This window comes from Cynocephalus volans, chromosome 8 (assembly GCF_027409185.1).
Source record: "Cynocephalus volans isolate mCynVol1 chromosome 8, mCynVol1.pri, whole genome shotgun sequence".
Classification (NCBI taxonomy): Eukaryota; Metazoa; Chordata; class Mammalia; order Dermoptera; family Cynocephalidae; genus Cynocephalus; species Cynocephalus volans.
The window spans coordinates 56,962,412-56,990,352 of record NC_084467.1 but is presented as its reverse complement, the minus strand read 5'-3'; the positions used below and the strand labels follow the sequence as shown (position 1 = coordinate 56,990,352).

Genomic DNA, 27,941 nt, shown 5'->3' with positions numbered 1-27,941 from the left:
TGGATAAGCTCAACAGCAAGAAAGAATCAGTGAACTGGAAGATAGGACAATAAAAATGACTGAATCTGAAAACAGAGAAAATAGACTGAGGAAAAAAAATGAACAGAGCCTTAAGAACATGTGAAACTATAACAAAAGAACTGTCATTTTTGTCATTAGAGCCTCAGAAGAGCAGGAGAAAGAAGGCATGGCTAAAAAAGTATGTGAAAAAATAAGGATTAAAATTTCCCCAGTGACAAGAGACATATACCTACAGATTCAAGAAGCTAAGAACATTCTAAAAAGGATAAACCCAAAGAAATCCATAATGATACATGGCAAAACTGAACATCTGAATGCTAAATACAAAGAATGAATTATTAAAAGCAGCCAGAAAAAAAAATGACACCTTAGTTATAGGGGAAAAACAATTCTAACGACAGTGGATTTCTTATTTGAGACTAGAGGAAAGTCGCACAACATTTTTTACATGCCAAAACCAACCAAACAACAACAGAAACATCCCATCAACCCAGAATCCAATCCCCAGTGAAAATATCCTCCAGGAATGATGGAAAATCAAGATGTTCTTTGATGAAGGAAAACTGAAAATTTATCACCAGAAGATCTACCGCAAGAGAATAGCTAAGGGAAGTTCTATATACAAATATAGAAGGGAAAGATAAAAGAAGGAAACTTAGAACATCAGGGAAGAAAAAAGTGGTAAATGCGATGGGTCTTCCACCTTCTCTTGACTTTTATAAATTATTTTTGATGGTTAAAGCAAAAAATTATAATGCCATCTGATGTAGCCCTAAAAGTACATGGAAAAAATATATAAAACAATTATACTATAAATTGGGGAGGTTGGAAGGATATAAAGGGAAGTGAGTTTCCTACATTTTACTCTAACTGGTAAAATGATGATACCAGTTTACTGTAATAAGTTATATAGAGCAATTATGAGAAAAGCTATACGAGTTACACTAAAAACATTATAGAATTCTAAAAAATGTTCAAATAACCCTCACAAAGGCATGAAAAAGAAAACAGAGAAAAAAACAAAATGACAACAAAAAATGGCATATTTAAGCTCTAATATATCAATAATTAAATTAAGTATAAATGGTCTAAACAACCAACTAAAAGATATATTGGCCAAGTGGATAAAGAAAAAGACCATTCTACATGCTTTCTACAAGAAACTCACTTTAACTACACTGACATAGGCAGATCAAAAGTAAAAGGATGGAAAAAGATATATTATGAAAACATTCATCAAAGGAAAGCAGAAGTGACTATATTAATATCAGATAAAGTACAGAACAAGAGAAATTACTAGACCCATATAATAGAAAAAGGCTCTTTTAGCAGAACCTTTGGACACATTATAAAAATTTCTGTAACATACACTCTTCAACAGGCATGGAACTTGGTATTCACTGGCTACTTATAGAAAACTCCAAACTCTTTATTTTTTTTTTTTTAGAAATAGCACTGCCCATAGGGGAGGACTTAAAGAGTCACTCTGCTTTCACAAGGACTTTTTAAAGCTGCAGATCCAAGCTAACATAACCTGATATCTTAGACGCATTTCTTGCAGAGAAAATGTAACATGTCACATCACAGAAATAAAGTCTACCCAAGTAAGACTTTTAGTTCAGTATCTTTTTCAAACATTAACCCTTATGTTAACGAACTAAAGCCATGCAACAAAATTTTACTGAGTGCTATTATGTGTTGACTATTGTACTAAGAAGTTTGGAGTCAAAGACAAATAATTTTTTTTCTTCATAGTGCTAATAGTTAGTGGAAGAGACAGGAAATAGTCCTGTAAACAAATGCATTACCACGTGACAAAGAAATAGGCAGAAGAAAGACAACACTAACTGAGAAACAGGAAGGAAATAGATGGGAAACAGGAAGCCTTAACCAAGAATGTAAAACAAAACAGCTAAGAAAGCACAAGAGTTTTCTCTTTATCTTGCCTAATAAAAGGGTATTTGGGCTCAGAGAATTATGCTTAAACATATTTGATTATGCACTAAGGAACTTGGATTTTTAATTATGAAAATAAAAATTAGGATCATTAATTTCTGCTAAGGTGAAACCCAGCCTCTACAGAAATAGTCAATCCCAATGACTGACAAACTTGAAGGTGTATAAGAACAAACTAAGGAACTTAATGCAATGCAGTTATTGGGACCCACTCTCCAAGATGGGTCAACCTGAATTTATAAGAGGTACTTCAGAGAATTCTGATGCAAGTAGTTTATGGACCACACTTTGAGAATACTTTGGATGTATTCCACTTTTCCTATTACTAGAAAAAGAGCTGATGGCTTATCTCTCATACAAATCCATCTTCCAGTCTCATCAAAACCACTTAGACTTTTCTGGCATACTACTATAGCTCGGCATATTATTTGAGGAACCATATATTTTGAGGTGCCTATAGGCATATCTGTCACACCTTCTCCTTGATAAATAATTTTAAGGCAGGGTTTAAAAAGCAATGTGTAGTTTAGATATTTATGAATCAATTGATGTCAGACACGATATATTAAGGAATTTTATAAATATGTGTGGAATAAAATCACTCTCTAATTTACATTTTTGCACAAATCTGAGTTAAGTTGGGTTTGCTCTAAAGTGACATATACCTTTAGATTATATCGTTTTTTTCTAGCCTAGTACAACCAGTTGCCACTCAAAGTAAATGAAGACCCAAGGATTTAAGAATGAGATTTTGTGGCTAATTTATGTTAACATAATCTTAGATTATTCAAGCTGGATCATCTTTTTAGCTTAATTCATTCACTGATGTCTCTAATTCCTTCCTGCATCTTTGAGTGGAAAGAGTTAACTGCTTTTCCACTGTCACAAAATGGCAAAGCCTTGTACAGAAAAAAACAAAAAACCTTCTGCCTGTGAAGTGTGTTTTCCCCTCAGTCAAAAACTTAGAGCTAAATGTCTTTCCCCACATTACCCAGAGAACAATGACTCTCCATTCATATTTGCAGGCCTGGGACCTGACCCGTTTTTGTACAAAGTATCCCTGAAAGGCATGCTGAACAGCTGAGTCCTTCTACCTTCATTCATCAGTTCATCTGGCTACTGCCCCTGAGAAAAAAGTGCCTCAGAGCAGAGCCATTCATTTTCAAAGGGAACATTACAAAATAAGTGATGTTTTATATCATCTACCTTGTTACCATTCTAGTCTACTTATTCTCATTCAGCATTTATGAGGCCTCTTAAAATCAGGATGGCCTTTTGCCAGGTTTCCAGATAACCCACAACTTCTTTTACTAGCCCTAAGTGCATGGCAGAGTAGAAAGAGCATTGAGTAGACTTCGGGAGATATGGATTCTGACCCTGTCGCCACCACTCATGGGGCAGTCACTTCTCCTTTCTGTGAGGTCTGAGTGATTTAGGATCCATCATGCTCCTTTCTGAGCTATAGTCAACGTTTCTCTCCCACCACTCCCCCTGCCCCCCCCTCCTTTTTTTTGGTATAATTTTCCTGATGCCAAAGTTGTCGGTTACCTGGCTTTGTTGCTAATAAGACACCTACTTGTGGGCAGTGCTGTAGCTTTTCTAAGTACACTCTGTTTGCCAGGTCCCGTTTCATTCGTTACAAGCACCCCACACATAGACTGAAAGAGCTTGTCTCTCCAGAGCCCGTGTGGACAGTCAGATGATGGCAGGCAATGGAACTTTGTGAAGCAAATTCTAATTAATGTCTCATGTCTTTCTTCATTTGTTAAAGTAAAATGTGGTAAAAGTCTCCAGTCTTCTTTTTTAATGGTGAAATGTTAATTAAGTCAGGACAAAACTTACATTTGATGCCATGTATTGCTGGGACAATCATTCTTCAGTTTGCAGCACTGAACCCCAAATCAATCTCCATTAATTTGGAGTGTTCTAGTGGTGAATATGTAGTAACTCATCTTGGGCTGAGCTGAGGATGTGTCAGGCAAAGCATTTTAAACTTAAGTGAATATATGGACCTCAATACACGAATAATTTTTATAGAAATGGATATAAATCATAAATAGTTTTTATTTATTCTTTGAGTCAAGACTGGCAGAACCATTAGGAGATTCCTTGTAATAGTTATGTACAATTAAAAGTAATAAAAACTATATTTTATAATGACAATGACAATAGCTAAGATTGAGCTCCTACTATTTACAGGACACTTTTTATGTGTTTTATAGATATAAGTCATTAAATCCTTTCATTAACACTATGAGGTAGGGATATTATTATCCCTATTTATATACAAGAAAAAGAAAGGTTAACAACTTGCTTACATTCACACAACGAGTAACTGTTCAAGTTGGAATTTACAAATACACTGAGTGCAGAATCTCAACTTTTAAATCCCTGGCTACACTGCCTTAAATGGACTAATAGGCAATTTAAGCTGACTGGGCTTTATTGGCTAAAACAGAGAGGTTTAATTATCTGCTCTCATGTTTCAGAGTGTTTCAGTACAGTGAGAAGGTCTTGAGTTTTTGACCACGAATAAAACAAGTAATTGTGACAAGAAGAAAAGTTACAAAATAAAATTTCTTCAATTTTTTTCCCATACATTTTCTTAAGCTTTTGATATATAAGATGGGTTCTCTACAGGTTAGAGCTGACAGTTTTCAGAAAATGAAGAAATAAATACATTTTAATATAAAACTTAGAAACAGCTGATTTTTAGTCATAACAGCTCATTTTTTTATATGTGAGTGTTTGCTGTTGTGATTTTACATCTTATGCATAAAGTTATATATTCTGGGAGTAAAACTAGCAATTAAGTATTTCAGCATCTCATGGTGCCTCGTAAAAAGCCATCTGTAGTCATCCATCAATCAAAACATTCATTGAGTACCGACTATGTGCCAGGTACTGGAGATAAAAATGATTAAGAATTCCTGTGTAGTTAAGAAAAATCGAATATACAAAGAAATAACTCCAATAACCGTTACACTGAATGCTTTTATTAAGTCAGTCAGTCATTAGATACACACTATATATGAATACTGAAGTCAGTGGTAACAAACAAAACGCTTGCTGTGTATGGAAAGACAGATGATGAACAAATTATTTATCTGTGTCAGGTGGAGAAAAGTAGTATGAATAATAAAATGCAGATTTAGGTGGATAGGAAGTTTTGAGGTAGTGGTTGCTGTTTCATGTAGTATGCTCAAGACCTCTTAGGTGATCCCTGAGCAGAAGCCTAAATGACGGAAGGGAAGGTACCACGTGGTTATCAGGGGAAGGGGGTTTCAGGCAAGAAGAAGAGCAAATGCAAAGACCCTGAGACAGGAACATGCTTGACAGCAGGACCTTCATGTGGTTGGAAAGAGGTACAAGAGAAAGTTGGAGAGAGTTGGTGTCCCAGGTTATGCAGGGCCTTGTAGACAATTGTTAGGAGTCTGGATTTTTTTCTGAGTGAGATGGGAGGCCATTTAAGTATATTAAAGACTCACAGCATGGTCTGCCTCATATTTTAAAAGAAATGCCCTGCCTATCATGTCCATAATCCATAGAAGTGGGGCTAAGATGGAAACAGAGAAGATAATTAGGAGGCTATTAAGATAAATCACCGAGAGCAGATTGTGACTTAGACCAGGATGAAAGCTTTGGAGATGGTAAAGAGGGATTTTATTTGAGATATATTCTGACAGTAGAGATAATAGGAGAATTGGTTGATTGGATATGGTATGTGCAAAATGGAGAGGAGTTGGAGATGACAAAAATTTTGGGTGAGAACAGCTGAAAGAACAAAGTCACCATTTACTATCATGGGGAAGAGGAGAAAATGACCAGTTGTATTTGAGTGGAGTGTTGCCAAAAAAGGCTTTGTAAGAATAAATAACACTTGAACAAAGTCTTGAGTAGGTATTATAAAGTTAGGGAAGGTCATCCAGGGCGCATGAACAAGGATGATTATATTCATCAGACTGGGTGCCATGAGCCAAGGCAGGGGCAGATGAAAAAGTAAGAATGTTGTGAGAACTACAAGTAGTCTGTTAGGACTAGAACAGAAAGACTGGGGAGGTCAGCAGGGCCCTAGAAATGAAGAGCCTTTTATTTGCACTAATGGGCTTGGACTTTACAGTTGCCTTGACACATTCACAGAATTTAAGAGGCATAACTTTAAAGTTTTCTTATGTGAAGTCTGCCCTCTGCCATAATCCCATATAGATCTTTTTCTTTTCTGTGAAATGTCTATGTCTATCATGTTAGAAAATCTTACAAATACTTCTGATAATGGGCCTCCCCATGTTCACCATCTTATAACTATCATCTCATACTTAATGGGTATCCCCAGAGATACTAAAAGAAAGGTCTGGGCCAGTGAAAAGAGGGTGAGGCTGAGCACATGTAGCTTTGGGAAAGAGCGTGTTGAGTACTGATATAGTGGGAGGACAGGGCAATCACTCTCTTCATCTTAGCTTCTAGAAAGAAAATAAAAATAAACAACAGTGAAACTTGGCTAGTCCTACCAGTAAACATGTATGCAATTTTAGGAACCCAAAATAAACAAAAGCAAAAACATACTCCCTGGAACACTTCAAGAGAAAGAGAAAAAAGTCTTGCTACTTTTTAGTCATTAGAGTTCCATCCAGATAACCTGGGAAACACATGGTTACAGACGTGACTCGGGGTCATCAGTCTCATTTTACTTGGAGATGTACCCCTCAATTCTCTCTGCTTGCTCTTCTAGATATTCACTTCACCATGAATGAATACCTTGGACCAGTGAGTCATTTTTTACTGTTAAGTGCATGGGACATGCATGTTCAAAGCTGGGCTCAGTCAGGTCTTTGGGTTTCTTGGAGAATCAGTTAATATCTTTGCCTCAATACCCATTTTAAAAAAATGGAATAAAATCTGCCTTACCTACCTCATAGGAGGGATGGGGTATATGAGAGCACTTTGTGAAATACTCAACAAATGGTAAAGCACTTTAAACATGTAAGGTATTTCATAATATAATGAAATCTTTCGAGTTATTTTTTTCTTACATCTGATATTCCTGAGCAGCTTATAAACTCTCAGTGGGTAGGACCTAATCTTTTGATTCCATTGTTCCCACACCAGTTGCTTATTAGCCCCATTTGGGGAGCTTTTTAAAGATACTCATTCCCAGCACCTGACCCATCCCAGATATCCTGACTCAGAATCTCCAGGGATGGGCTCAGGAATAGGAGCTCCCATGTGACTTGGAGATCAGCCAGATTGGAGAACTATTGCTATATGACTCAACCCTCGGATAATGCCCAGCAACAGTAGATAATAGGAATTTATATCAGATAATGGAGAAAGATTAAAACACAAATGTCTCTGCAAGAGGTAATCTCTTGAAAAAGGCACACTAATTTATAATGACAATATGATATTTTAGTTAGAATAGGTCTTAATAGGGGAATGATTCATAGAGAACAGCCTTGAAGCTAAAATTGATCTGGTCTTGAATCCTGACTTCAGATAGCAAGGGAAAGTGTAAAAAAAGTAAAGAAAGAAAAATTTCTTTTTTTAAAAAAATATTTTGCTTTATTTTTTGTGGGGGAGGCTGGCTGGTATGGACATCTGAACCCATGACCTTAGTATAAGAAAAATTTCTAAATGTAAGCTAGGACTAAGCCTGCTTTCATTGTGTCTTTCCTATTTCTCCTTTTCTTTCTGAGTATGCAACACTCACACACACACACACACACACACACACACACACACACACACACGGAGGACTGCATCAGTATCACTTTTCTAGATTGCTAAGTAAATTAGCTCATCAAATTAAAATTATTAATCATTTGAGCATGTCAGCACTCGCTATGTTCAAAGCTTCATTTTACATGGAAAAACAAGTCTCTGAAATCTTGCTTAGGGGAGAGAAATAAGATAAATAAAATTGTCACTATGATACCAGTGAACGAAGGTAATATCCATCAGTTGAAATAGCCCCATGACATTTCTCCTTTTTGTACTTCAATTATATGTGACCAGCCCCCTATGTGGTCAGAATTAGAAGCCAGGAGGGATAGAATTAATTAGTGACTTAGATAGAATTAAGTATCAGGGTTAGTTTGGATTAAATCAGAGAATGGTTTTCAAACTGAAATATATAAATACAAGCAGATTAAAAGAAATTGTTCAGGGTCAGTCTGTGAACAACAAACATTCTTCAAGGGGTTCTTTTACATGAGGAGGCCCTAGATACTTCACCAGATTAATCAAGGAGACTTAAAGATACAAGTCCCTGCTATAAGCTCATGCTATGAGCTCAAAGGGAAAGGGAGTACAGAAGAGAGACCAAACAAGGCCTTCATGGAGAAATTGATATTTGAAAAGGACTTTGAAGAATGGGAAAAATGTTTAATAAGAGAGATCGGAGGACGATGGGCTCAGTAGCAATTTGAGCTTTATCTGGGGAAAAACTACCCTGTCAATATATAATGCATAGGTAGTTATTCAAGACGCTCAAGTATATACCAACCCATGGCAGTTGCCCTTCTCGAAAAAAGAAAAAAAGAAAAAAAATTCTGAAGCTTCCTCGGCTCTGGTTGCTGCAGCTGCAGTCCAAGCACCAGGCACGACCCAGCTGATGCTGCAGCCCTGAGCAGGCAGCAGTTCTGCCTGGGGAGTAGGTGGGTGGAAAGTAAGACAATAATTCTCCTTGTCTAGTTTGTACTCACTGAAGAGTAATCCCCAGATCCAGAACTTCAGATGACACATGACTAATCTGAAGGCATATTCTTTTAAGAATAGTTCGGCACATGGCCGCTACCCATTGTTGCCTACTCTGAGAGGAGGGACCAGAAAAAAATAAAAGAGGTGAGGAAGAGGAGGAGAAAGAAAGAAAAAAAGTGCAAATTGTTCCAGAAAATTTAAACAAATGGATTTTTGGAGCAAAAGTGGTAAAGATAGAAGAGGTCGATCCAGGAGATCTTGGGAGGTGTGTTAGAGGTTGGCATGGTAAGAAAAATGGGTATCAACTCCTTGAGTGTTTACCACATGCATTGCTTTCATCATCTCTTTAAATTCTTACTGTGACCTTACACTATCATCTCCATTTTATAGATGAGGATGCTGAGGCTTGCAAAGGTAAATAACCCGTACAATTTCATAAAGCTTGTAAGTGGCTAAGCCAGACTCTGAACCTAGATTTCTGGCTTCAGAAACCCATGCTCCCAACTCCACATTATGATGGGATTGGGTTCAGCAATTGGAAGCAACTTGGTTACAATTATTTCCATTCACCCAACAGAGAAAGGTTTTCCATTCTCCCTCAACTTCAGTGATTCCAAATTGATACTGCACTAGCACCTTCTTTTCAAGAAGAAAAATGCTAATGCTAATACAGTACCTCCTTCCTTGTTAACAGTTTTAAAAACAATATTTATCTTTATGGATTTAAAAGGACTCATCCTGAGTCCCATCTTCATTTTGTTACTGTGAATTCTTATTTTCTGACCTCTTGCTGCAATATATAAATAAATATTGGCCCACTTCGGATCTCTGCACCTTGACTCCCAGCTCTGCTCCCCCACATGTTCCTAGGAAGAAAGGTCCTCGAAACTAAACAAGTTGCACATTGCTCTTAATGTAGTGATAAAACTGCTACTAAAGTCTGCATCTGTTGGAGCATGAATCACTGATAACAAAAGCAAATTCTGTCTCTACTTGTCTTTCCAAGATATCTAAATGACAGATGGTTTTTTTTTTATGCTTTAAACACACACACACACACACACACACACACACACCCCACACACATATTTTATTTACTTTGAAGTTTGTCAAATTCTAACCATGGGTAGAACACAAAGCCCTTGATATAGTACCATGAAGTACATATCCACCAGGCATTAATAATTTAGTGTATACAGTATTACAAATGAAGAGATGTTAGAAATCAGACTGACCCACTTTCATTTTTCTATTGGTGAAAACTGAGCCCCAGTGGGCTGGCATGAGGACCTGTACAAGGACCCACATTTAGCCAAATACAGGATGTCAATATATGCGGGTTTGATAGGTTATACATTTACTATATTTAAATTTGTGCCATGAATACATAGGTTCAATTTTGAGGTTTTTGACTTATTTTTTAGTGGCTTATTCCTAAAACAACAGCACGTAGAGAGGATTTGGGGTTGCATCTACAAGTAAATGTAAGATACAAGTTGGATCTAAATGTAAGGCCAAGTAAATATAAGAGTGAAAAGTTAGACTGTAGTTAGGACTACAGCTATAGTTCTTCTATCACTAGCAGTCTTAAGGGAAATTCACACACAGCCTAGTATAAAACCTCCCATCCTCTTTGCAACACTTCCTAAGTTCCTGAAAGACCCTCCACTCTTATCCCCATGAAATACATATAGATAGACATATGTAAGCCTTCTAAGTAGAAGTTCAAAATTATACAGCATGTGACCAGGACTATGGAGATGATGTACCTTCCAAGTGTTCTGTGAATGGCAACTTTATAAACTCTTCTCTCAAAAGACATCTTCTTAGAAAGATCTATGGTTGTCAAAGCACATGCTTGCCCACATTTTGACAAATTATAAGGTTAAATCTATTTTGGAATGGAAGGACATTTTAAAAATAATCAACTAGCACCGTGATTTCATAAAAAAATAATATTTAACACCCCAAAATGTCAGAAGGATATAATCTCTAAGTAAATTTCTTGAGCAAGTGCAGTTGGCAATCTTACATCAAACACATACATGTGCACACATACATACACATGCACAGACTATGCTCCCTTAATTTTGATCATTTCACCAGGGACTAAAAGCAGTCTATAGATAGGCATGTGAAAACCACAGCTATAAGCCATAGGGAGCCAGTGAATGTTATAAGAAGGGGAAGTAACAAGAACAGATTTGCTAAAGAAAGATATGTCTGATGACAAAGGCAATGGATTAAGAAACAGGTCGGTAACTGTCATGTGCTTAACGTAAAGCAAACCATACTTTCCATCCCCTTTAAGGATAAAAAACAATCTAATTGTTCTCATAGATGTGCACCATATGTATATAATACAGAATTATACTAGGTGATGAGTAAAACAAGACAAACAATTGGAGATATGCACCAATAAGCTGGGGAGGTGGGGAGGATGAAAGTACTGGGAAGGGTGGAAATGCTATGGCAGGGACTGGCTTGCTACTCATATTTGCCAAACCAGTTTTCTCTTCTTCCCAGATACATAACTAAGTTACATTTCCAGGAGTCCCTTTCAAGTAGATGTGCCACGCAACACAGTGGAACTCGAGTGGAAGTAATATGGGTACTCCCAAGCTGAGAGGGCCGAGAAATGGATATACCCCTTCCCACTTCCTCTCCCCATCTACCAGCTGAATGCAGAGGACTCTGAGATCCTAGAGATGTAAGATGGAAAGAACCTGGGACTCCAAATGACTGCACGGGATGTTCCTCGCCTACCAGGAATGTCAGCATTGGACTGTTATATGAAAGAAGAAACAAACAAATTTGCTAATGTGGAGCCACTATAACGTGTGGGTTTGTTGGTTACACCAGCCAGCATTACCCTAAAAATACTGTATCCAATTCTTATGCCTAAGCTTAAAAACAAACCAGCTTTATTGAGATATAATTCATACACTATAAGTACATAATTCAATGGTTTTTAGTATATTCGTATATACTAAACCATCACTGTTATCTACTTCTGAAACATTTTAATTACTCCAACAAGAAACCTCAAACCCATTAAGCAAATAGCGGTCTCTCCCTATTTCCACCCAATCCTCACAGCCCTAGGCAGTCACTAATCTAGTTTCTGTCTCTACAGATTTTGTTTGCCTATTCTGGACATTTCTTACAAATGGAATAATGCAATATGTGGCCTTTTGTACTAGCTCCTTTCACTTGGTGTAATGTTTTCAAGGTTCACCCATGTTGTAGTAGCATGTGTCAGCACTTCACTCCTTTTCATTGCTAAATAATATTCCATTGTAGGGACATATCCATTGTAGTTGTCCATCTTAGTTGGTGATTCATATCCAAGCTTTTATTATCTTTGTTGTGGGCTCTTTAAATATGCTAGCACCACACTAAAGAGGAAACTCATTTATCTAGAAGATGCATATTCAAAGTATCGTAACTTACAACTATCCACAGTTTACCAAAAATAAATAAATAAATAAAAAGTTAATTTTACTTAAAACCACTCAGAAAACTTAAAACTACCGTCAGATTGATAGTATACAAAGTTCCCAAGAGTGAGGAAAAAAAAAAAAAAAAAAACAAGAGGAAAGCACATAGTTTCAAACCTTTTAGTTCAAGAATTAAGGAAAAAATAATGTGTTGCAGCCGAACAGCCTGGGAGCAGCCTCCATGAAGATGTATTTCAGGGAGGAACCCAAGGAAACAAATCTAATGTCAACACTAAGCACTTAAGTAGAAATTAGGTATTGCTGGGTCAGGAAAAAATGTTCATTAAAGGATTCAAGTCTCAGTGTTTTTTTAAAAGATAAATCCCAGCTATTCTAAAAATCATTAAACCTTAATTAATGACAGAGTTAATTTGTTGGTGGTGTTTACAAATGAAATATTAGCATATTTCTGTAGCCTGGGAATTTAGAACTGTGATTACCTTTCCATTGTAGAGAAGCTAAATCTCTGAAAAGTTTTTCAAGATAGAAGGAAAACACTGTGAGACAGAAAAATGCTGTTTCTGAATTTGCTCTCTTTATTCACAAAGACAGGATCTACTCTGCAGGCATTCATCTGACAGACAATTATCAAGCACCCCTTGTTTACAGGGCACTATGGTGGTACTGGGAATATAGAGATATAGAGCTTGGTAATTACAAAAGGATGTAGCAAGACCTGTAAGAGAGTCATGGACAAAGGGAAAACTTGGGAAGAATGACTAATTTTGACTGTGCTCCATGTCACAGTGGAAAATATTTTGTGCAAAGCCTTTAGGGATGAGTATATTAGCTACATGAGGACAGCAAGGAAATCCTAGATAGTGGGAATGGGATGCACAAAGACTTGGAGTCATGAAAGGGCATGGTAGGTTTAGAAAAAAGGGAGAATTAGGGGGAATGTAGAAGTAGGTTGAAAACCAGTCAGTTTTGGGCCAGCCCGTGGCTCACTCGGGAGAGTGTGGTGCTGATAACACCAAGGCCACGGGTTCGGATCCCATATAAGGATGGCTGGTTAGCTCACTTGGGAGAGCGTGGTGCTGACAACACCAAATCAAGGGTTAAGATCTCCTTACCGGTCATCTTTTAAAAAGAAAAAAAAAAGAAAACCAGTCAGTTTATAAAGGGACTTGTATGATAAGCTTAAGAGTTTAGATTTTATTCTGTAGCCAGCAGAGAATTAGCAGATTAAAAAATATATAAGGTTACATGATTGGACTATTTAAAAACATGTATACAGAACAGAATAATATAAAAATTACCATATACATATTAACCATTCAACACTTGTCAAGATTTTGCCAATTCTGCTTTATTGTACTTAAATGATTTTTAAAGCAAACTTCTCACCTCATTTCATTGCACCCCTACTTCTCTGCATATGAATACATTCTTATCTGACGACAATCCATTTCATAGCTAACTAAATTAAAAATATTTTATTGACATAATTTAACCAGCTCTACACTCAAATGTCCTCAATTATATCATAGATATCTTTTTTAGAATACGTTTGCTCAAATTAGGTCCCCAATTAATCTCCCATGTTGCCCTAGGTTGTCACCATTCTTAGAAATCTTAATTGGAGCACTTCCTCTTAACCTTAAACTCTTTGATTCCCCATGCCATTGACTTACTGAAGAAACCCAACATAATGTCCTACAGACTATCTCACATACTGCATTTGTCTGTTTGCTTCCTTGTTGATGTTATTTGACTTTTTCTTCTATCTTTCCTGTTTCCTATAACTGGTAGTTTACTCTAAAAGTCCTAATTAGATTCAGTTTCAATCTTTTAAAGGCAAGAATACTTCACAGGCCAAAATCACTTTCACAGTGATGCTAAGACTGATCATCAGATTTGCTTTTGAGAAGAAAACTTTACTGATAATTGTGCAGAAAACCGACTCTGGTGAAGCTACTTTGGTAGCAGGAAAATCAGGCATTACATTATTACGGGAGAGATGAAATGAATGTGATATAAGACAGAAACAGTAGAGAAGCAGAGAATTTCAGATTCAAAAAAATAATTCCTGAATAGCTTTATTGGATGATTGGAAATTTACTGCAAGTTTAAATGGAGGGGAATTGGGGTGGGTGAGCAAGTGCTGAGGACAAAAGACTATAATATGCACTATGACAGCAGAGAACTATGTGTGTTTTGCTCAATATCAAACACTTAATGCTTAGCATGGTGCTTGGCATACAGTAGATACTAAATATTTGTTAAATACATATATAGATGATGGTTGGATGGATAAATAGATGTATGGCACTAAAACTTCTAAAACAGAAAACTAGTTGGGCGTTCACACCATTATCAGAGATCAAACAGTTGGGAAGAGAACATAGAACTTCCTTCAAATTTGACTTGTCTGCAGGATATTTGCTTATTGACTATTTTCATAGAAAAAAACAAGAGATTTTTTATATGAAATATATTAAAAAGTTCTCCTTTCCAAATTATCAGTTGTTATTCCAAATATCTCTGAAATAAAAATGATAGATGGAATGAGAGTCAGATCCTAAGAAAGTCACTGGCCCCAAGAGACAACAATTGCTCATTATTCACATAGATCTTAAAAAGATCCCATGACTCAAATAGCAGATTAGCTGGCACAGTATGCTGAGGTGGGTTGCTTACCACTAGAGAAATCACCCTGGTGTCCTTCTAAAAGTAAGATTTACACAGTTTCTGGTTGTTCCAACATATTCTAGCTCAATGGTTAATTTCTCCCGATAAAAGAAAAAAATTAAAACGACTATATCTTTCATTCAGTGTGACAACTGGCCTGAGTTTAACCTAACTGACGTCGTAAGAATCTGGAATAATTTACTTGAAATAAAATTTGCTTTTAATAAAATGGGCTGGCAAATGGGAATGAGATGACTGCTTGCAAGTCAGACTAGATTATTCCATTTCAGTACCTCTTGCTCTTTGCTTTCTTCTAGAAGTACAACATGTAGTAGTTCTAATACAAAAACTAGCAATGCTTTTCTTGACAAACTAGATTTTAAATCCTACAAGGGCAAAGACCATTCTCATTGTACTCAACACACGGTACCTAAACAGGGCCTAGCACAAGGGAAGTAAATAAAAGTGTGTTGAATAAATGGATAAGAAAATAATTTAACTTTTTAGAGGAGCAAGAGTCTTCCAGCTTTTGGATTCCATTGTAATACATTTTGTTTTCTGGAACTCTAAGCCCAAATTTCAGAAAGTTCTTCCCAATATAACCTGCAATTTTAGAAATCTATAGCCATCTTTAGAGCTATGTTGTATTTTCTGCCCATATTCCTCTCACTTGGAATTTATTTACTACGTCATCATTGTCATGTATAGATCTTACTGTATTCAATTAAACTGTAAATTTTTTGATGCCAGGAACCTTGGTTTATTCTTTTATACTCCCTGAAACTTAGTACAGTCCTAAAATACTTAAGTTTGAATTTCTATCTGTTTATGATAACGTGGGCAGTTTTTGAAAAGACATACCCAATACAGTAAGACGTTTAAAACATAAAATAAATAAAAGCCAGGCCACAGAAAATAAGAACCCATGTAAATGGAAGAAGAAGGATAAATTATTTTAGACTTAATTAGGTCATTATACTTGGGTAATAAATACAGTTTAAAGTTTTTTAGCACTAAAACAAAAAGGGAGACATCAAAATGTCAAAAGGTATGCATTAGATGATGCATGGCAGAAATATTTCTTCCACGAAATTAAATTCAAGTAGAAATTTATCAGGTCATTGTAGTACAGAGCAAATTGGCAGTGGAGTCAGGTGGTTCTGGTTTTATTTTTTGCCCCTTTCCCAATTGTGTGACTTTGGGCAAGGCACATAAACTCTCCAGACTTCAGTTACTTTATCTGGAGAATAAAGACTTTGATAAATATAAGCCCCACAGGGTTATTATAAAGAGTGTTGCTATTATGCTAGTTACATATTAAAAATAATAGCTAGTACTATTGTACGCTTACTATACTCAGGCCTAGGCTGAGGGCTCTATGTATAATATGTCATAACCCTCTAATTTCCATTTTGTGATGGAGGGGACTGAAGCTCAGGGGAAAGTAACTGGCCTAAGGTCCCCACAGGTAGGAGACTGGGTGACTCAGCACTCAATCATGGTTAATTCCCTCGCCCTTTGTGTGGCCTGGTGAATATCTCCCACCACTACATTTTTACAAAAAGAATAACTGATGCAGTGCGATTTCTTACTTGTATTGTTTCCTCAGGATTGAAGGGCATCCTTGGACTGTATTTGGGCCAATGTAAATAGGAAATGGCAGATGACACAGAAATCTCAAATTTCTTAAGAATTATACTAAATCTCTCTCTTTTTTTCCCCTTTGGTGCCTCCTTTGTGTGTTTGCGTGCATTTGTCTAGATCAGTTGGGTCAAACCACAGCTTCCTCTGACCTGACCTCACTGAATTTTCCCTGTTTACTGGACACAGTAACATATTGCCTGTCCAACCACATCCTGTCACTCTCTGTCTCCAAGGAGATTTTAGTTCTAGGTGAGGCTTAAATTACAAGAGCATTTTACCCCTTCAGTGAGTTAGAGAGGGTTAATGGACAGAACCTGAGGACACCTGAGTTCAAGTCCAGCTATACTACGTGTTAACATAGGATCTTGGGAAGGGTCTGAAACTTGAGTCTAAGCATTAATAGAGTGAATCAGCTGGATTACTTTAGTAGTCTTCAAATTGCTTCTTTAGAGACCTGTCTCAGAAACTGTTACACAACACCAGGGTAAGGAGGAGATTAAAATATTCTCAACCCTTTACCTCAACCTGAGCAGCTCCAGTTTTATTGGCTTTTGTTTATTGGGTGTTGTCTTTAATTTGGTTTAATAAAAAGCTTCTGACCCACTGAACTTGATGACTGCTAGTGGTCTTGGTTTAACAATCTGGTTTGATAATCTCTGAATGCATATCCTTTCCTGGCAGTACTGGCTGCCTTAGATGGGACCTCTTTGTTATAATCTGCCACTTGTAGTAAGGGGTAACTGCTTACTATGAGACATTAGGGAAGACACATTAAGGTATTAATGTCAAGGAAGAGACATTCTTCCTTTTCTTTGCTAGCTTCTGAAAAGAAGTCAAGTATTCAAATAATATTCCCTCTCTGAAACTAGCCACAGGAAGACATTGGTTAGAAGTAAGACCAGATGAACTGGGAAATTATTTACTGCTTCCAGCAAGTTAATTAGGGGGAGGAGGGGAAGAACGAAACCTTTCTCCCCTTTAGAACTGTGGGGAGGAAGTAAACAAAACATTCCATGCGATATGATTCAGAATTTCCCAGCTGCTAAGCCAATCAGCCCACTGGAGAGCTCTAAATCACTAGCACTTTCTCAAAACATCCTCAAAGCACAGAATCATCCCTTGTATAGAGGCACGGGCAGAGTGGACTGAGAGCCAAGCTCATAGTCAGAAGATACAACTGTGGTCTTTCCTCTGCCTCTCCTTGGTTAGAACTGGGCAAGTCACTCTCTTCTCTAGTCTTGGTTACCAAATCTGTTAAAGGAAGGCTTTGGACTAGATATGTGTCACAAAAGTCCCTTCTTGCTATAACATATTCTGTTCCTCCAAATAACCCAGCAATCAGCCAAATGGACAAGTCCTCCAGCCTTATGTAATACTTCTAGTATTGTAGTCAAAATTCCTCAAGCCCCAGCCCTATGGGCCATGATACACCCACTGACCCTCCCCTCAGCACCCCAAGGTTTGCTGGGGGGTTAAATTTCTTTTAGGCATATCATGTTCAGATTGCCTATTCTATACCAAATTCTTGTTGTTTTTTCCCACTTTTTTTCTCTCCAATTCATGCTGTTTCAAGGGTTTGAGGACAATGAGTCTCCCTCACACATGTTTTTACCAATTTCCCATAAATACCACGTATAAAAGAGTAGTTGGTAATAAACTTCAACAACGACAACAACAAATAGGGAATAGCGAAGGAAGGGTTACATTTCAGCAAAGCGGGTCGCTCGAAACTGAAATTCAAACATTTCTGTTTTTAAGAATTGCAGGCCATTACTGTCACAGAGAACCTTTCACCTGCCAGACTTTATTGCCCTTAACCCCTCACCCTTTGTAGATCATTGCTCACTCCCCTCCTTTCCAAGGCCCCTCCTGGGCAATTTTTGGATACTTAACATTTTTCCAACTTCATTTTATAGAGCAGTTCAGCTTTCTCTTTCTCTCCCCATGATTCTCTTTGGCCATGTCCCAGGGCTACTTTCCCACATCAAAAAAGGCCCAAAGTATTTTTGCAAGAGAAAAATAAATAAATAAACAAATGGAGCCACAAGTCTTGGTCCTAAGAATACGCTGCTGCTGGTGATAAAATACTCTACTACCCCTCCTTGGCAAACAGACTGGAACTTACCCAGTCTTCCTCATTGTCAAGGGTATCTTTTCCCAGCTTCATGCACCCACTGCAGCCTCTATGCCAGTCTTCATTGGTCATATACTCCTTCTATTTCATCTGCCAGGATTTCTCCCTTCCATTGTGTTAACCCCTTTTAAAATGCTACCAAATATAGAACTTTTTTCCCTTTAAAAAAGGAATCCCATTTTCCTGAAACCTTCATCTAGCAAATGTCATTCTTTTAAAATTTTCTCCAAGATCTATTACATTTGGAAAAATGAAATGAAAACTTAAAGTTCGCTACTATGCAAAAAGTTCAGGCTTGAAGTTGCCACTCTCCAAAACTCTGCAAAGGCAGAGACCATGTCTACCTTGTCTGTCGTGCACACTGGCACTTTGCTGAGTGTTTAACACAGAGTAGGCACTCACTAACGTTATGTCAGTGAGTGAAAGCCAGAGATTTTGGCTGAAAGAAACTCCTATACCTACTCAAAACTGATACAGAAGTAATCTCTCTGAGCATTGAGAAGTCCAGAGCTGTCATCATTTGTAACTATCCTCTATGACTCAAAATTTTATCTGGAGTGGGCAATCAAAAGCAAAATAGATGAAAACTGGAAGCAAAATTCAAGCCTCTTATATTTTAACTGGTCTCATTTATGGACTTAATTGTAACATTACCATGAAGCTGACTGTAGAAATGAGTTATAATAAAAACATTTATCTGTTTTATACATTGGGCCCCAGTATAAAATCTTATTTGAATAAAAGGGCTCTACTACCTACAGTTGTAACAATGTTGATCTAAGATTTCGACATGGTATCACTTGACTGGCAAGAAGGTCCAGCGTGTGTGACCGGGCCTGTCTTCTCACGTTATCAAGACAGTGCCTCACTACGTCTTACCACGGGCACTGCTCTTTAGCCAGTATCTATAAAGCAGGTCCTACTCAAAAGACAATTATTTCACAGACAAAGAAACAGAAATACCACATGTTCTCACTCATAATTGGCTGCTAGGAAGGAAGGAAGTGGGGGGGGGGGGAAGGAGGGAAGAAGGAGGGAAAGAAAGAAAAGGCCACAACAATACGTTGAACTTTGAGAAGGAGAGAACAAACCTAAGGATACTAGAGATGGGAGAAGGGAGGGGGTTTGGGAAGAGGTAGGTCGAGCAAAGGGCATAAAGAAATATCACGATTTGTAAAAATAAATGTGCTAATAATAAATAAAAATTTAAAATAAAAAAAGGCAATTAGTGCTTTAATTTAGTTCAGTTAAAATTTAGAGCTTTGTAGACTCAAGGTTCTATTAAATAGTTACTTGCTATTATTAGTACCCTTTTAAATATAACTCTTCATTTTCTCCAGTTCTGCTGTATTTTATTGATCATTTATCCCTGATGTCCCACACTGTGTCTGACACAGAGTAGATTTTACTACCATGCCTGTTGACCAAACTGAGGGAAGGGAATATGGGGTAGTGGAAAGATTGTGAGCAAGTCATTTAATACCAGAATCTACATACACTCATCTGGAAGGTAGTGTAAAGTTAAACATGTGAGATTCAAGCTGACTGAGTGTCAGTCGCAGTAATGTCGCTGACAAAGTCAATGTCATTGAGTAAATTAATGGATCCCTCTGTGCTTTTCTTTCCTCATTTTAAAATGGGAAAAATCATATTTCTGTGAGCCATTGTGAGGCTTCAATGAGATAATGACTGATCACCAAAACAGTGCCTGGCACATAGTAGGTGCTCAATTAAGCCAGCTGTTATTAGCTATCAGTATTTGCAATACTAAGTAATCTTTCAGGATTGTTTTGAGAATTGGAGACAATGTGTGTAAATTCAGGCCCTGCCTCATGGAAGGCATATAAAAATGTATAAATGTGTTTATATTTACAGAGAGCTTACTCTGTGCTAAGGAGTCTTCTATTTATATGCACACTTAATATTCACAACAAGCCAAGAGAGGGAGTTGCTATTATCCTCATTTCACAGATGAGAAAACCAAAGCATAGGAAGGTTAAGTAACTTGCCTCACAGCTAGTTAGTGGTATAAATGAGATTTAAACCCAGGTATTCGGGCTTCAGAGTCTGTGTTTTTACCCACCATGTTGTCCTGCCTTTTTTGTAAAATAACACTTGTTAGTAAACGATGACAAAAGGTTCATTCAATGCATGGTCTAACTATAGGAATTTAATTAAGGAACAAATTCTCTTAACAAATTTTTTAAAATAGTTTTCGGCAGGTCACTGGGGCTTCCAGGAATGTTATCAAGAAATCTGGTTGTTTTGAATTGCTTACTGTAAAATTTATCTAGTGTCTAAACAGAGGAAACATGATGTACAATGCTGAATCAAGAAAGCACATGGGACTTCAGAGTTCCCTCCTTTTGTTTAGTTGTGAATTACAAGGATGAACTAAGAGGTTGGGCCTGAAAACCATTAAGTATTTCAATCAAGAAAAGCCAACAACAAAATTCACCGTGTACTTACTTTGTAGTCACACCATCGTTCCTGTCCTGCATGGTAATTAAGCATCGATGATCAGCTGCCCAGTAAAGGGTTATTTTTTCAAAGTCAAACCAAACATGTTAGAGGTCAGCTTCAGGGAGGTTAAGCCCAGTGAAGGCAGAGAGAAAGTTTGGGCCTCCAGGCTCCCTGCTGCAGATCTGCAATGAGATGGACTGTCACCCTTCTTCAAATAAAGCCCTTTTGTTGGGGAGTTTATGTGAGTAGACACTTGGGTGATTGCCAATACAGTCCCCACCCATTCCTCCTCCCCCAAATCATCCTACATTTTCTCTTTCCAACTTAACCTGGACTTTTTTCAGATGTCCACACCTCCACATATCCATGTGTTTCAAGGGACTCTGGCCCCCTCCTCCCTGACTCTTGCAAGTAGACTCTAAATATCTGCATTAAGCTAAGCCAGTCACAGTCATCCCATTTTCCTGGCTAAACGATTGGGTTAGGCACAAACCCACGACATGAAATGTGAGACATTTGCTTGGGAAATGCACCTGAGTTCTAAACAGAGACATTAGAGAGACAGCTCCTTTCTGCCTCTGAACATTGTTTTAGCTGAAGGAGATTCCTGTAACAGGCACAGCCATGTTGCAGTGCTGAGGATGGCAGAGTAGAGAGAAGAAAGCCTGGGTCTTTGATGACACTGTGGAGCCACATACTCTACTGCTCTTGGAGCCTGTTTTTGACTCCCTCTGCTCTTTCAGTTGTGTAAGATAAGAAATCTCCTCATTGTTTAAAGCAGTTATTTTCTTATTTGAAGCTGTAAACATCCTAAGTCATAGCACACATGCATGCATTTGTGCAGGCAGGTATGTATCAGTACATGTTATTAGGATGACAGGATAAGCCAGACTGCTTTTAGGAATGGTAGTGTCTCCACCAAAAGACAGGATGAAACAGAAATTCAGAATCTGCCTCAATACTTGAAAAATGTCAAGCCTGTCAGCTTGCTACCCAAAGAATGGTCCCTGGACCAGCAGCATCAGCCTCACCTGTAAGCTCATTAGAAATGCAGAATCACAAGCCATACCCCTGACCTACTGCATCAGAATATATATTTTAACAAGACTGGTAGGTGTTTCCTGCACACATTACAGTTGGAGAATCATTGTCCTAAAACACTTGAGTCCTAGAAGAGAAGCGGGAGAAAGGGGCCCAGAAATATGGGTCCCCTAGAAATCTCTAGAGGAGTCTTCAAGTTCTCAGATTCTTTCTCCTTTCCCTCATCCCCAACTGGATGGAAGGGCCTGGAAGTCGTTTATACATGCTATCCCCTCCCTGGGTCCCCTACTCTAAAGATCGACCACTTTGACTCTTTGAAACCAAATCACAATCCATGCATGTTAGGATTCTAGGATTATTCATCTAGAACCCAAGTGACAAGAGATGCCTCTCTCTGATAAAATGAATGTTGTAGAGAGGGCTTTAACTAAATAAAGGGGACCACATCCCCCAAACCCAGTCAGTATTTGTGAATTCGACTTGGGGCAAGAAAAGCCAAACTGGAAGGACAGGCTAATCCACAGCTGCCAGTCTAGCACAGTGTGCATATTAGGTTTTCAGGCAGGATGGGCTACCTAATTCCTGGGGCTTGATGCAAAATGAAAATGCAGGGCCCCTTGTTCAAAATTTATTAAGAATTTCAAGAAGGCAACAGCAGAGCATTAAACCAAGTATGGGGCCCCTGTAAGGACAGTCCTTAATGCAACTGCACAGGTTGCAAGCCCATGAAGCCAGGCCAATTTCAGGATTAAATGAGCAGAACAGAGATGAATGCAGCTGTCTCTAATTTCAGAAAATTTCTCGCAATCGAAAGAAATTGTCATCTGAACACATCTATGATCAATTCATGGTGAATAAGACTTCAGAGTCTTCATGGATAAAACCATTCTTACAAATATCATTTCTTCATTTCTTCATTCAAACTTACCATATGCAAGGCATATTGGTAGTTTCTTAGATGCAAGTTAAAAATAAAAAAAGGTATCCCCCAGTCTCACCGAGCTCACACTCCAGTGGGCAAATCAACATGCATACAGGCCTGTAATATGAGGCACCAAATTGCTGTGATGGAAGTATCCAAAAACGTTAAGAATTTGACATTGAATCACAATTCCACAAAATTTAAGTATATTCTACAGATTAGTAAATTTCCTCTCCTAACAAAAGTTAATTTGGGGTGTGACAAAATTCATAAATGAGGCCAGGAAGCAGGCTGTTCTAGGGCACCACGAGTCGAGCGTGTAGTTGGCACCTCATTTTGCCTACATGGAAATTTTGTCTAGCATGTGCCCACCTATTTTTCTCCTGCATGAAATCTGGCCCCTACTCCTCCCTTTCTTCACCTACTCCTCCCAAAACATCTATCCCGTTCCCATTGCCAATGGTGGGCAGACCAAATAAAGTGAGCCGTTTCCTGACATGTTTGGAGAACGCTCAGCAAGATCTGTCTGAGAGACCCAAGTGTGTGTAGGAGAGAATAGAGAATCTGTATTTAATGTCAGGCTCAAATTAAAAAGATTTTAAAAAGCAGCAGCTTATTTTAGATCTGCCAAAGCCCAGCAATAGTGAGCGATTTTCACATCTTCAAGTACCAAATCCAATTAACCTTTTGTAGAAGATTCTAATGCAGAACACATTTGGCCAGTGCCATTGATTAATTAGAAACATCTGCCCTGAGTGTGGAATGAGAAAATTTCAAAAGCCTTATGTCACAATCATTTGTACAAAAATCTAAAGCTATTTTACTGATTCAGAAATACAGTTTACCCATGACATTTGGATGAGAGTCCCTCAATTATAGTCACTACTCAAGAGAACATCAGAGTGTGTTGTGATGTGAGTGCTGGATGCTCGGGTAGGTCTGTCTTTTAATTGACCCCCACCTAAACCTTTGCATCCATTAAGTGGATGATTTATAGTCACACCTCAGGAAGCTAAAAATTACTCTTCGTTCTGACCCTACAGTGTATTGTATGAACACTAGAAACCTGAATGTTAAACTTGTAAATATCAAGGTACTGCTGTAACTGTTGTTTGTCAAGCAAGAACTCAGAAAACATAATTTAACCAGGCTGACATTCTCTTAAATAACTGGCATTCACATGATTGAGATCTGGGCTATTCTGTAGAAAAAGTTTTCAAGTAGAGCTAAAATATGAAGCTTGAATAACCAACAGGGGGACAGTTTAGGACATCTTGTTTTACAGATCATTTTACCCATGATGGATGCACTCACCCTTTACAAAACCCTTTCTGATCTGCACACTCATTTGAACAGGATCCAGTTGGCATCAGAAATAGGGCATCTTGCACAAATCATCCCATGACTTGTGTGGGGGTTGGAGGTGGGAGTTCTGGAACCTTGGTTTTAAAGGGTACCAGTGACACATATCCAAGGCCATGCTTTGCAAGAAAGCTGGGCACACAGCCTCTTCTTCCTCCAGCTCCATTGCAAGCCTGGAAGCAAGCCTGTCTATGCTTTTGTGAATTTGATCCTACATTGGGTTGAGCCAACTCAGTTGGTGGAGAAATACAAATGCCCACTTCATTTTTATGCAGCTGACCAGAGGCTTGCAGTGAAGAGCTTCCTAGGACAGCATGCCAGACAAGCTCCAGGAAGTAGGGCTTCCTTAAAGAAAGCACATCCCGCCTTTAGCCATATGGCATTTCAGAGGGCTGGAGTATTCCCTTCAAAGGAAAAAGAGAAGTTCCAGCTAGGGCGAGGTTGTTATCATTTAATGTCAAAATGCAAGAGCGGATCTAGTCATAAACAGCCAGGAGAGCATCTTACCAGGGATTACAAATAAACAAGAGCTGAATCTAAAGGGCTATCCATTCCTAAGAAGATAATACTGTGCTCCATTAGTAGAGGCTGACTTAAGAGCTTTTTTGTTTTTCAATCATGGGGTTAGTCTGTGAGCTATTCAATATTCTCCTATGTTTTGCAGCGGTGAGAGAGGTAGCATAGGATAATGCTGACGATTGCATGCTCTGTGGCCAGAATCTTTGGGTTTGAATCCTCGTTCTATGTGGTTCTAGCTTTCTTATCTTGAGCAAGTTACTTAACCTCTCTGGACCTCAGTTTTCACATCAATAAGATGGAGATAATATAGCAGCTACCTCACAGCGTTGCAACAGTTCAATGAGTACAGCACTGATAAAGCACTCAGAACGGGGCCTTACACATAGGAAGTGCTTCTGTCTTCAGTCTGTGAGAGAAATGGCCATGGCTAGTATTCGTCCCATTCAAAACCTTCTTCTGGTTTTATTGATTTTAGTTTTCCTTAAGAGAATGAAAAGAAATCAGCTCTCTGAAACTACATGATCATAGATCTGCTAAATTGCTGCTCTTGGCGTTTACAGAACCCTGATATGAAGCAGGCTGAAGTAGTCTGGCAAACCTCAGTGGAAGGGAGTCATTTGTTAATTCAACAAACATTAACTAAGTGCTCGTTAGGAGCCCAGCCTTGTGCTAGTGCTTGGGATACATCCCCCTTGATGAACAAGACCAACAGGGCTCTTTTATACTTGGGCTGGGCCTTGAAGGATTTTAAAGAATTAAATGAAAAGAACTGCAGAAAACAGCCTTGGCAAAGGTTCAGAGATAAGCTAAAGATGGTGGACATGGGAGAACAGAAAGTTTCTTTCAGGTGGTTTCTGTTTATGGAAGCCCAGAGAACTTGATAGCAGAGGTGACAGAGAAGGAACAAGTGAGGTTTCAAGCAAAAGCAAGAAGTGAACACGTCTGTGTATGAGGAGGACACACACAGAGGACTGGGAGGGAACTGGGCAGAGCCTGGGAGTAGGGACAGCTTGGAATCTATTTCAGGATTCCGTGAGTGGAATGATGTCCAGATTTACAGTGGTGGTGACAGAAATAGGAAGGAAAAAACATGGAGAGGCATTTTGAAGAGAGAACTGATGGTTCTCATTGACTAAACCTATGATATAAAGCAGAAAGAAGAATAAACATGATTCAATGTTCTAACTAGTTAAGATGATTAAAGCATTAACTTGGTTCAAAATAGAGAATTTCCGAGATTATTCAGTTTAAAGATAATCAATTTTACAGATTGATTTTATAGATGAAGAATGCCTTAATCAAAACAACATGTTAAAAATTAGTAGCAAAGCTGGAATGGTATTTCCAATCTTGTGACTCTTTCTACTACCACAAAAAAGACAAAGGTCACAGGATCATGAAAAAAGTGTAGGCAGACTCAGGTTTGAATTCTCTTCATAAGCTATGGGGCCCTATCCTGTCTAAGCCTCGGAGAAAGTATGTAATTTCACAAGGTTGTGAAAAACAAAGCAAAAGATATTTAACTCAGAGCTCAACAGTTTCTAAGTTTCCTCTTTCCTACACTTGGTTCCAACCTCATTAAGACTCTATGCAGCATCTTTTCTTCTTCTGAAATTATAATAACTTGTGGATCAAGGCAATACACATTACACAACCACTGGAAGAGAATTCTTGGAGCTCTACTGGATTCCTTAGAGGATTTGCTTAGTGGTAATGGAACAAAATATGTTTGGTTGGTACCGGAGACATGGTAATGTAAGCTGTGATGTAATTCGGTAACAGAGTCACAGACAACTGCAGCCTAAACCAAGCAGGAGTGAGTAAATGGGACCTATCACTACACACTGGACGGACACACAGAAAGTGACTGCTGGCAATAGTACCTCTGAACTCAAATGCCAGCCCCAGATGCCAGAACGTCAGAGCTGAAAGCTTGCTTTTGCTTGAAACCTCAATTGTTTCTTCTCTATCATCTCTGGCATCATGTTCTCTGGGCTTCCATAATCACCAAAATCACTGTGCCAAGACCTATCATTTTACAGATGAAGAAATTGAGGCCAGGAGAGGGTAGTCTAGGAAGGAGAATGTACATCAAAGTGAAGGGAGCAGGATTGTGAGGTTGTTATGAACCTGGGTGTTGGAATCAGGTAGATCTTATTCAAATTACCTAACTTCCCTCAGCCTTATTTTTGGTGACTATTTTTAAAATGAAAAAAAGAAAAACTATCTATAACAGAAGACTATGAGCATCAAATTAAGTGCTTTATGAAAAGTCCTGCCTGCAGCTGGCTCTGAGGATCATTTTGAATTCTTTACTCTCCCCTCTCTCCACCTGCACACAGTTATATCATACATGCCCTGATGCCTGACTGTTGCGGTGCAAGTGCACGGGAAGCTGTCATTCCCCCAGCTTTCTGCCTAGCCTCCTGCAAGACTGTAAGCCTTGGGTCAACCACGACCCAAATGGGGAGTTATCACTAAGGTGATAGCTCACTACTATGATATGATAGATAGATTCATCACTGGAACATGGGTGGTTGGGAACTGGAGAGGCAGCAATTGCAGGAGTTAAGAGTAAAACAAAACTAGGCTGATGTATTGGTCTCTGAGGTCTCAGTAGCAGTTGGCCAACTCACTTTGTTGTGGCCAAGGGGAACTTGAGAATGGGAAGCACCTTAAAGAGAAAACTTGTTTTGTTTTCTTCCTGGGGGAAGGGTTTTCCTTGTAGTGGTTAAGTCATTTCTATCTCAACCAAATGATGGGATTTCCTGATATAAATTACCTGTCATTACGCAAATGTAAACAAAAAGAGAAAGAAGAAGATTAATTAGGCGAGCAATTACTATGTGCCAGGCACTAAGCTACTCACTTTACATATGTTAACTTACCTCTCACAATAATTCTATGAGATAGGCATTAGTACTGTAATATTGACTTTAAGGCTGAGAAAATAGGAAACAGAGGTACAAAGAAGAGAAGTAAATTAGCTAAGATAGCACAGTTAGGAAGTGAAGTGGGGTCACAATTTAAAGTCAACAGGCTGCTGTCTCAT

General features: G+C 38.3%; 1 protein-coding gene across 1 annotated transcript in view; it reads right to left on the bottom strand.

Annotated features, from left to right (window-relative positions):
• SGIP1 (SH3GL interacting endocytic adaptor 1) overlaps positions 1-27,678 on the bottom strand; it is a 181,322-nt gene extending 153,644 nt beyond the window's left edge. Inside the window, exon 1 of the mRNA XM_063105768.1 lies at positions 27,672-27,678. Within this exon, the coding sequence (XP_062961838.1) occupies positions 27,672-27,678 (7 nt within the window). The remainder of the gene's footprint in view (positions 1-27,671) is intronic.
• Between the last annotated feature and the right edge of the window lie 263 nt (positions 27,679-27,941).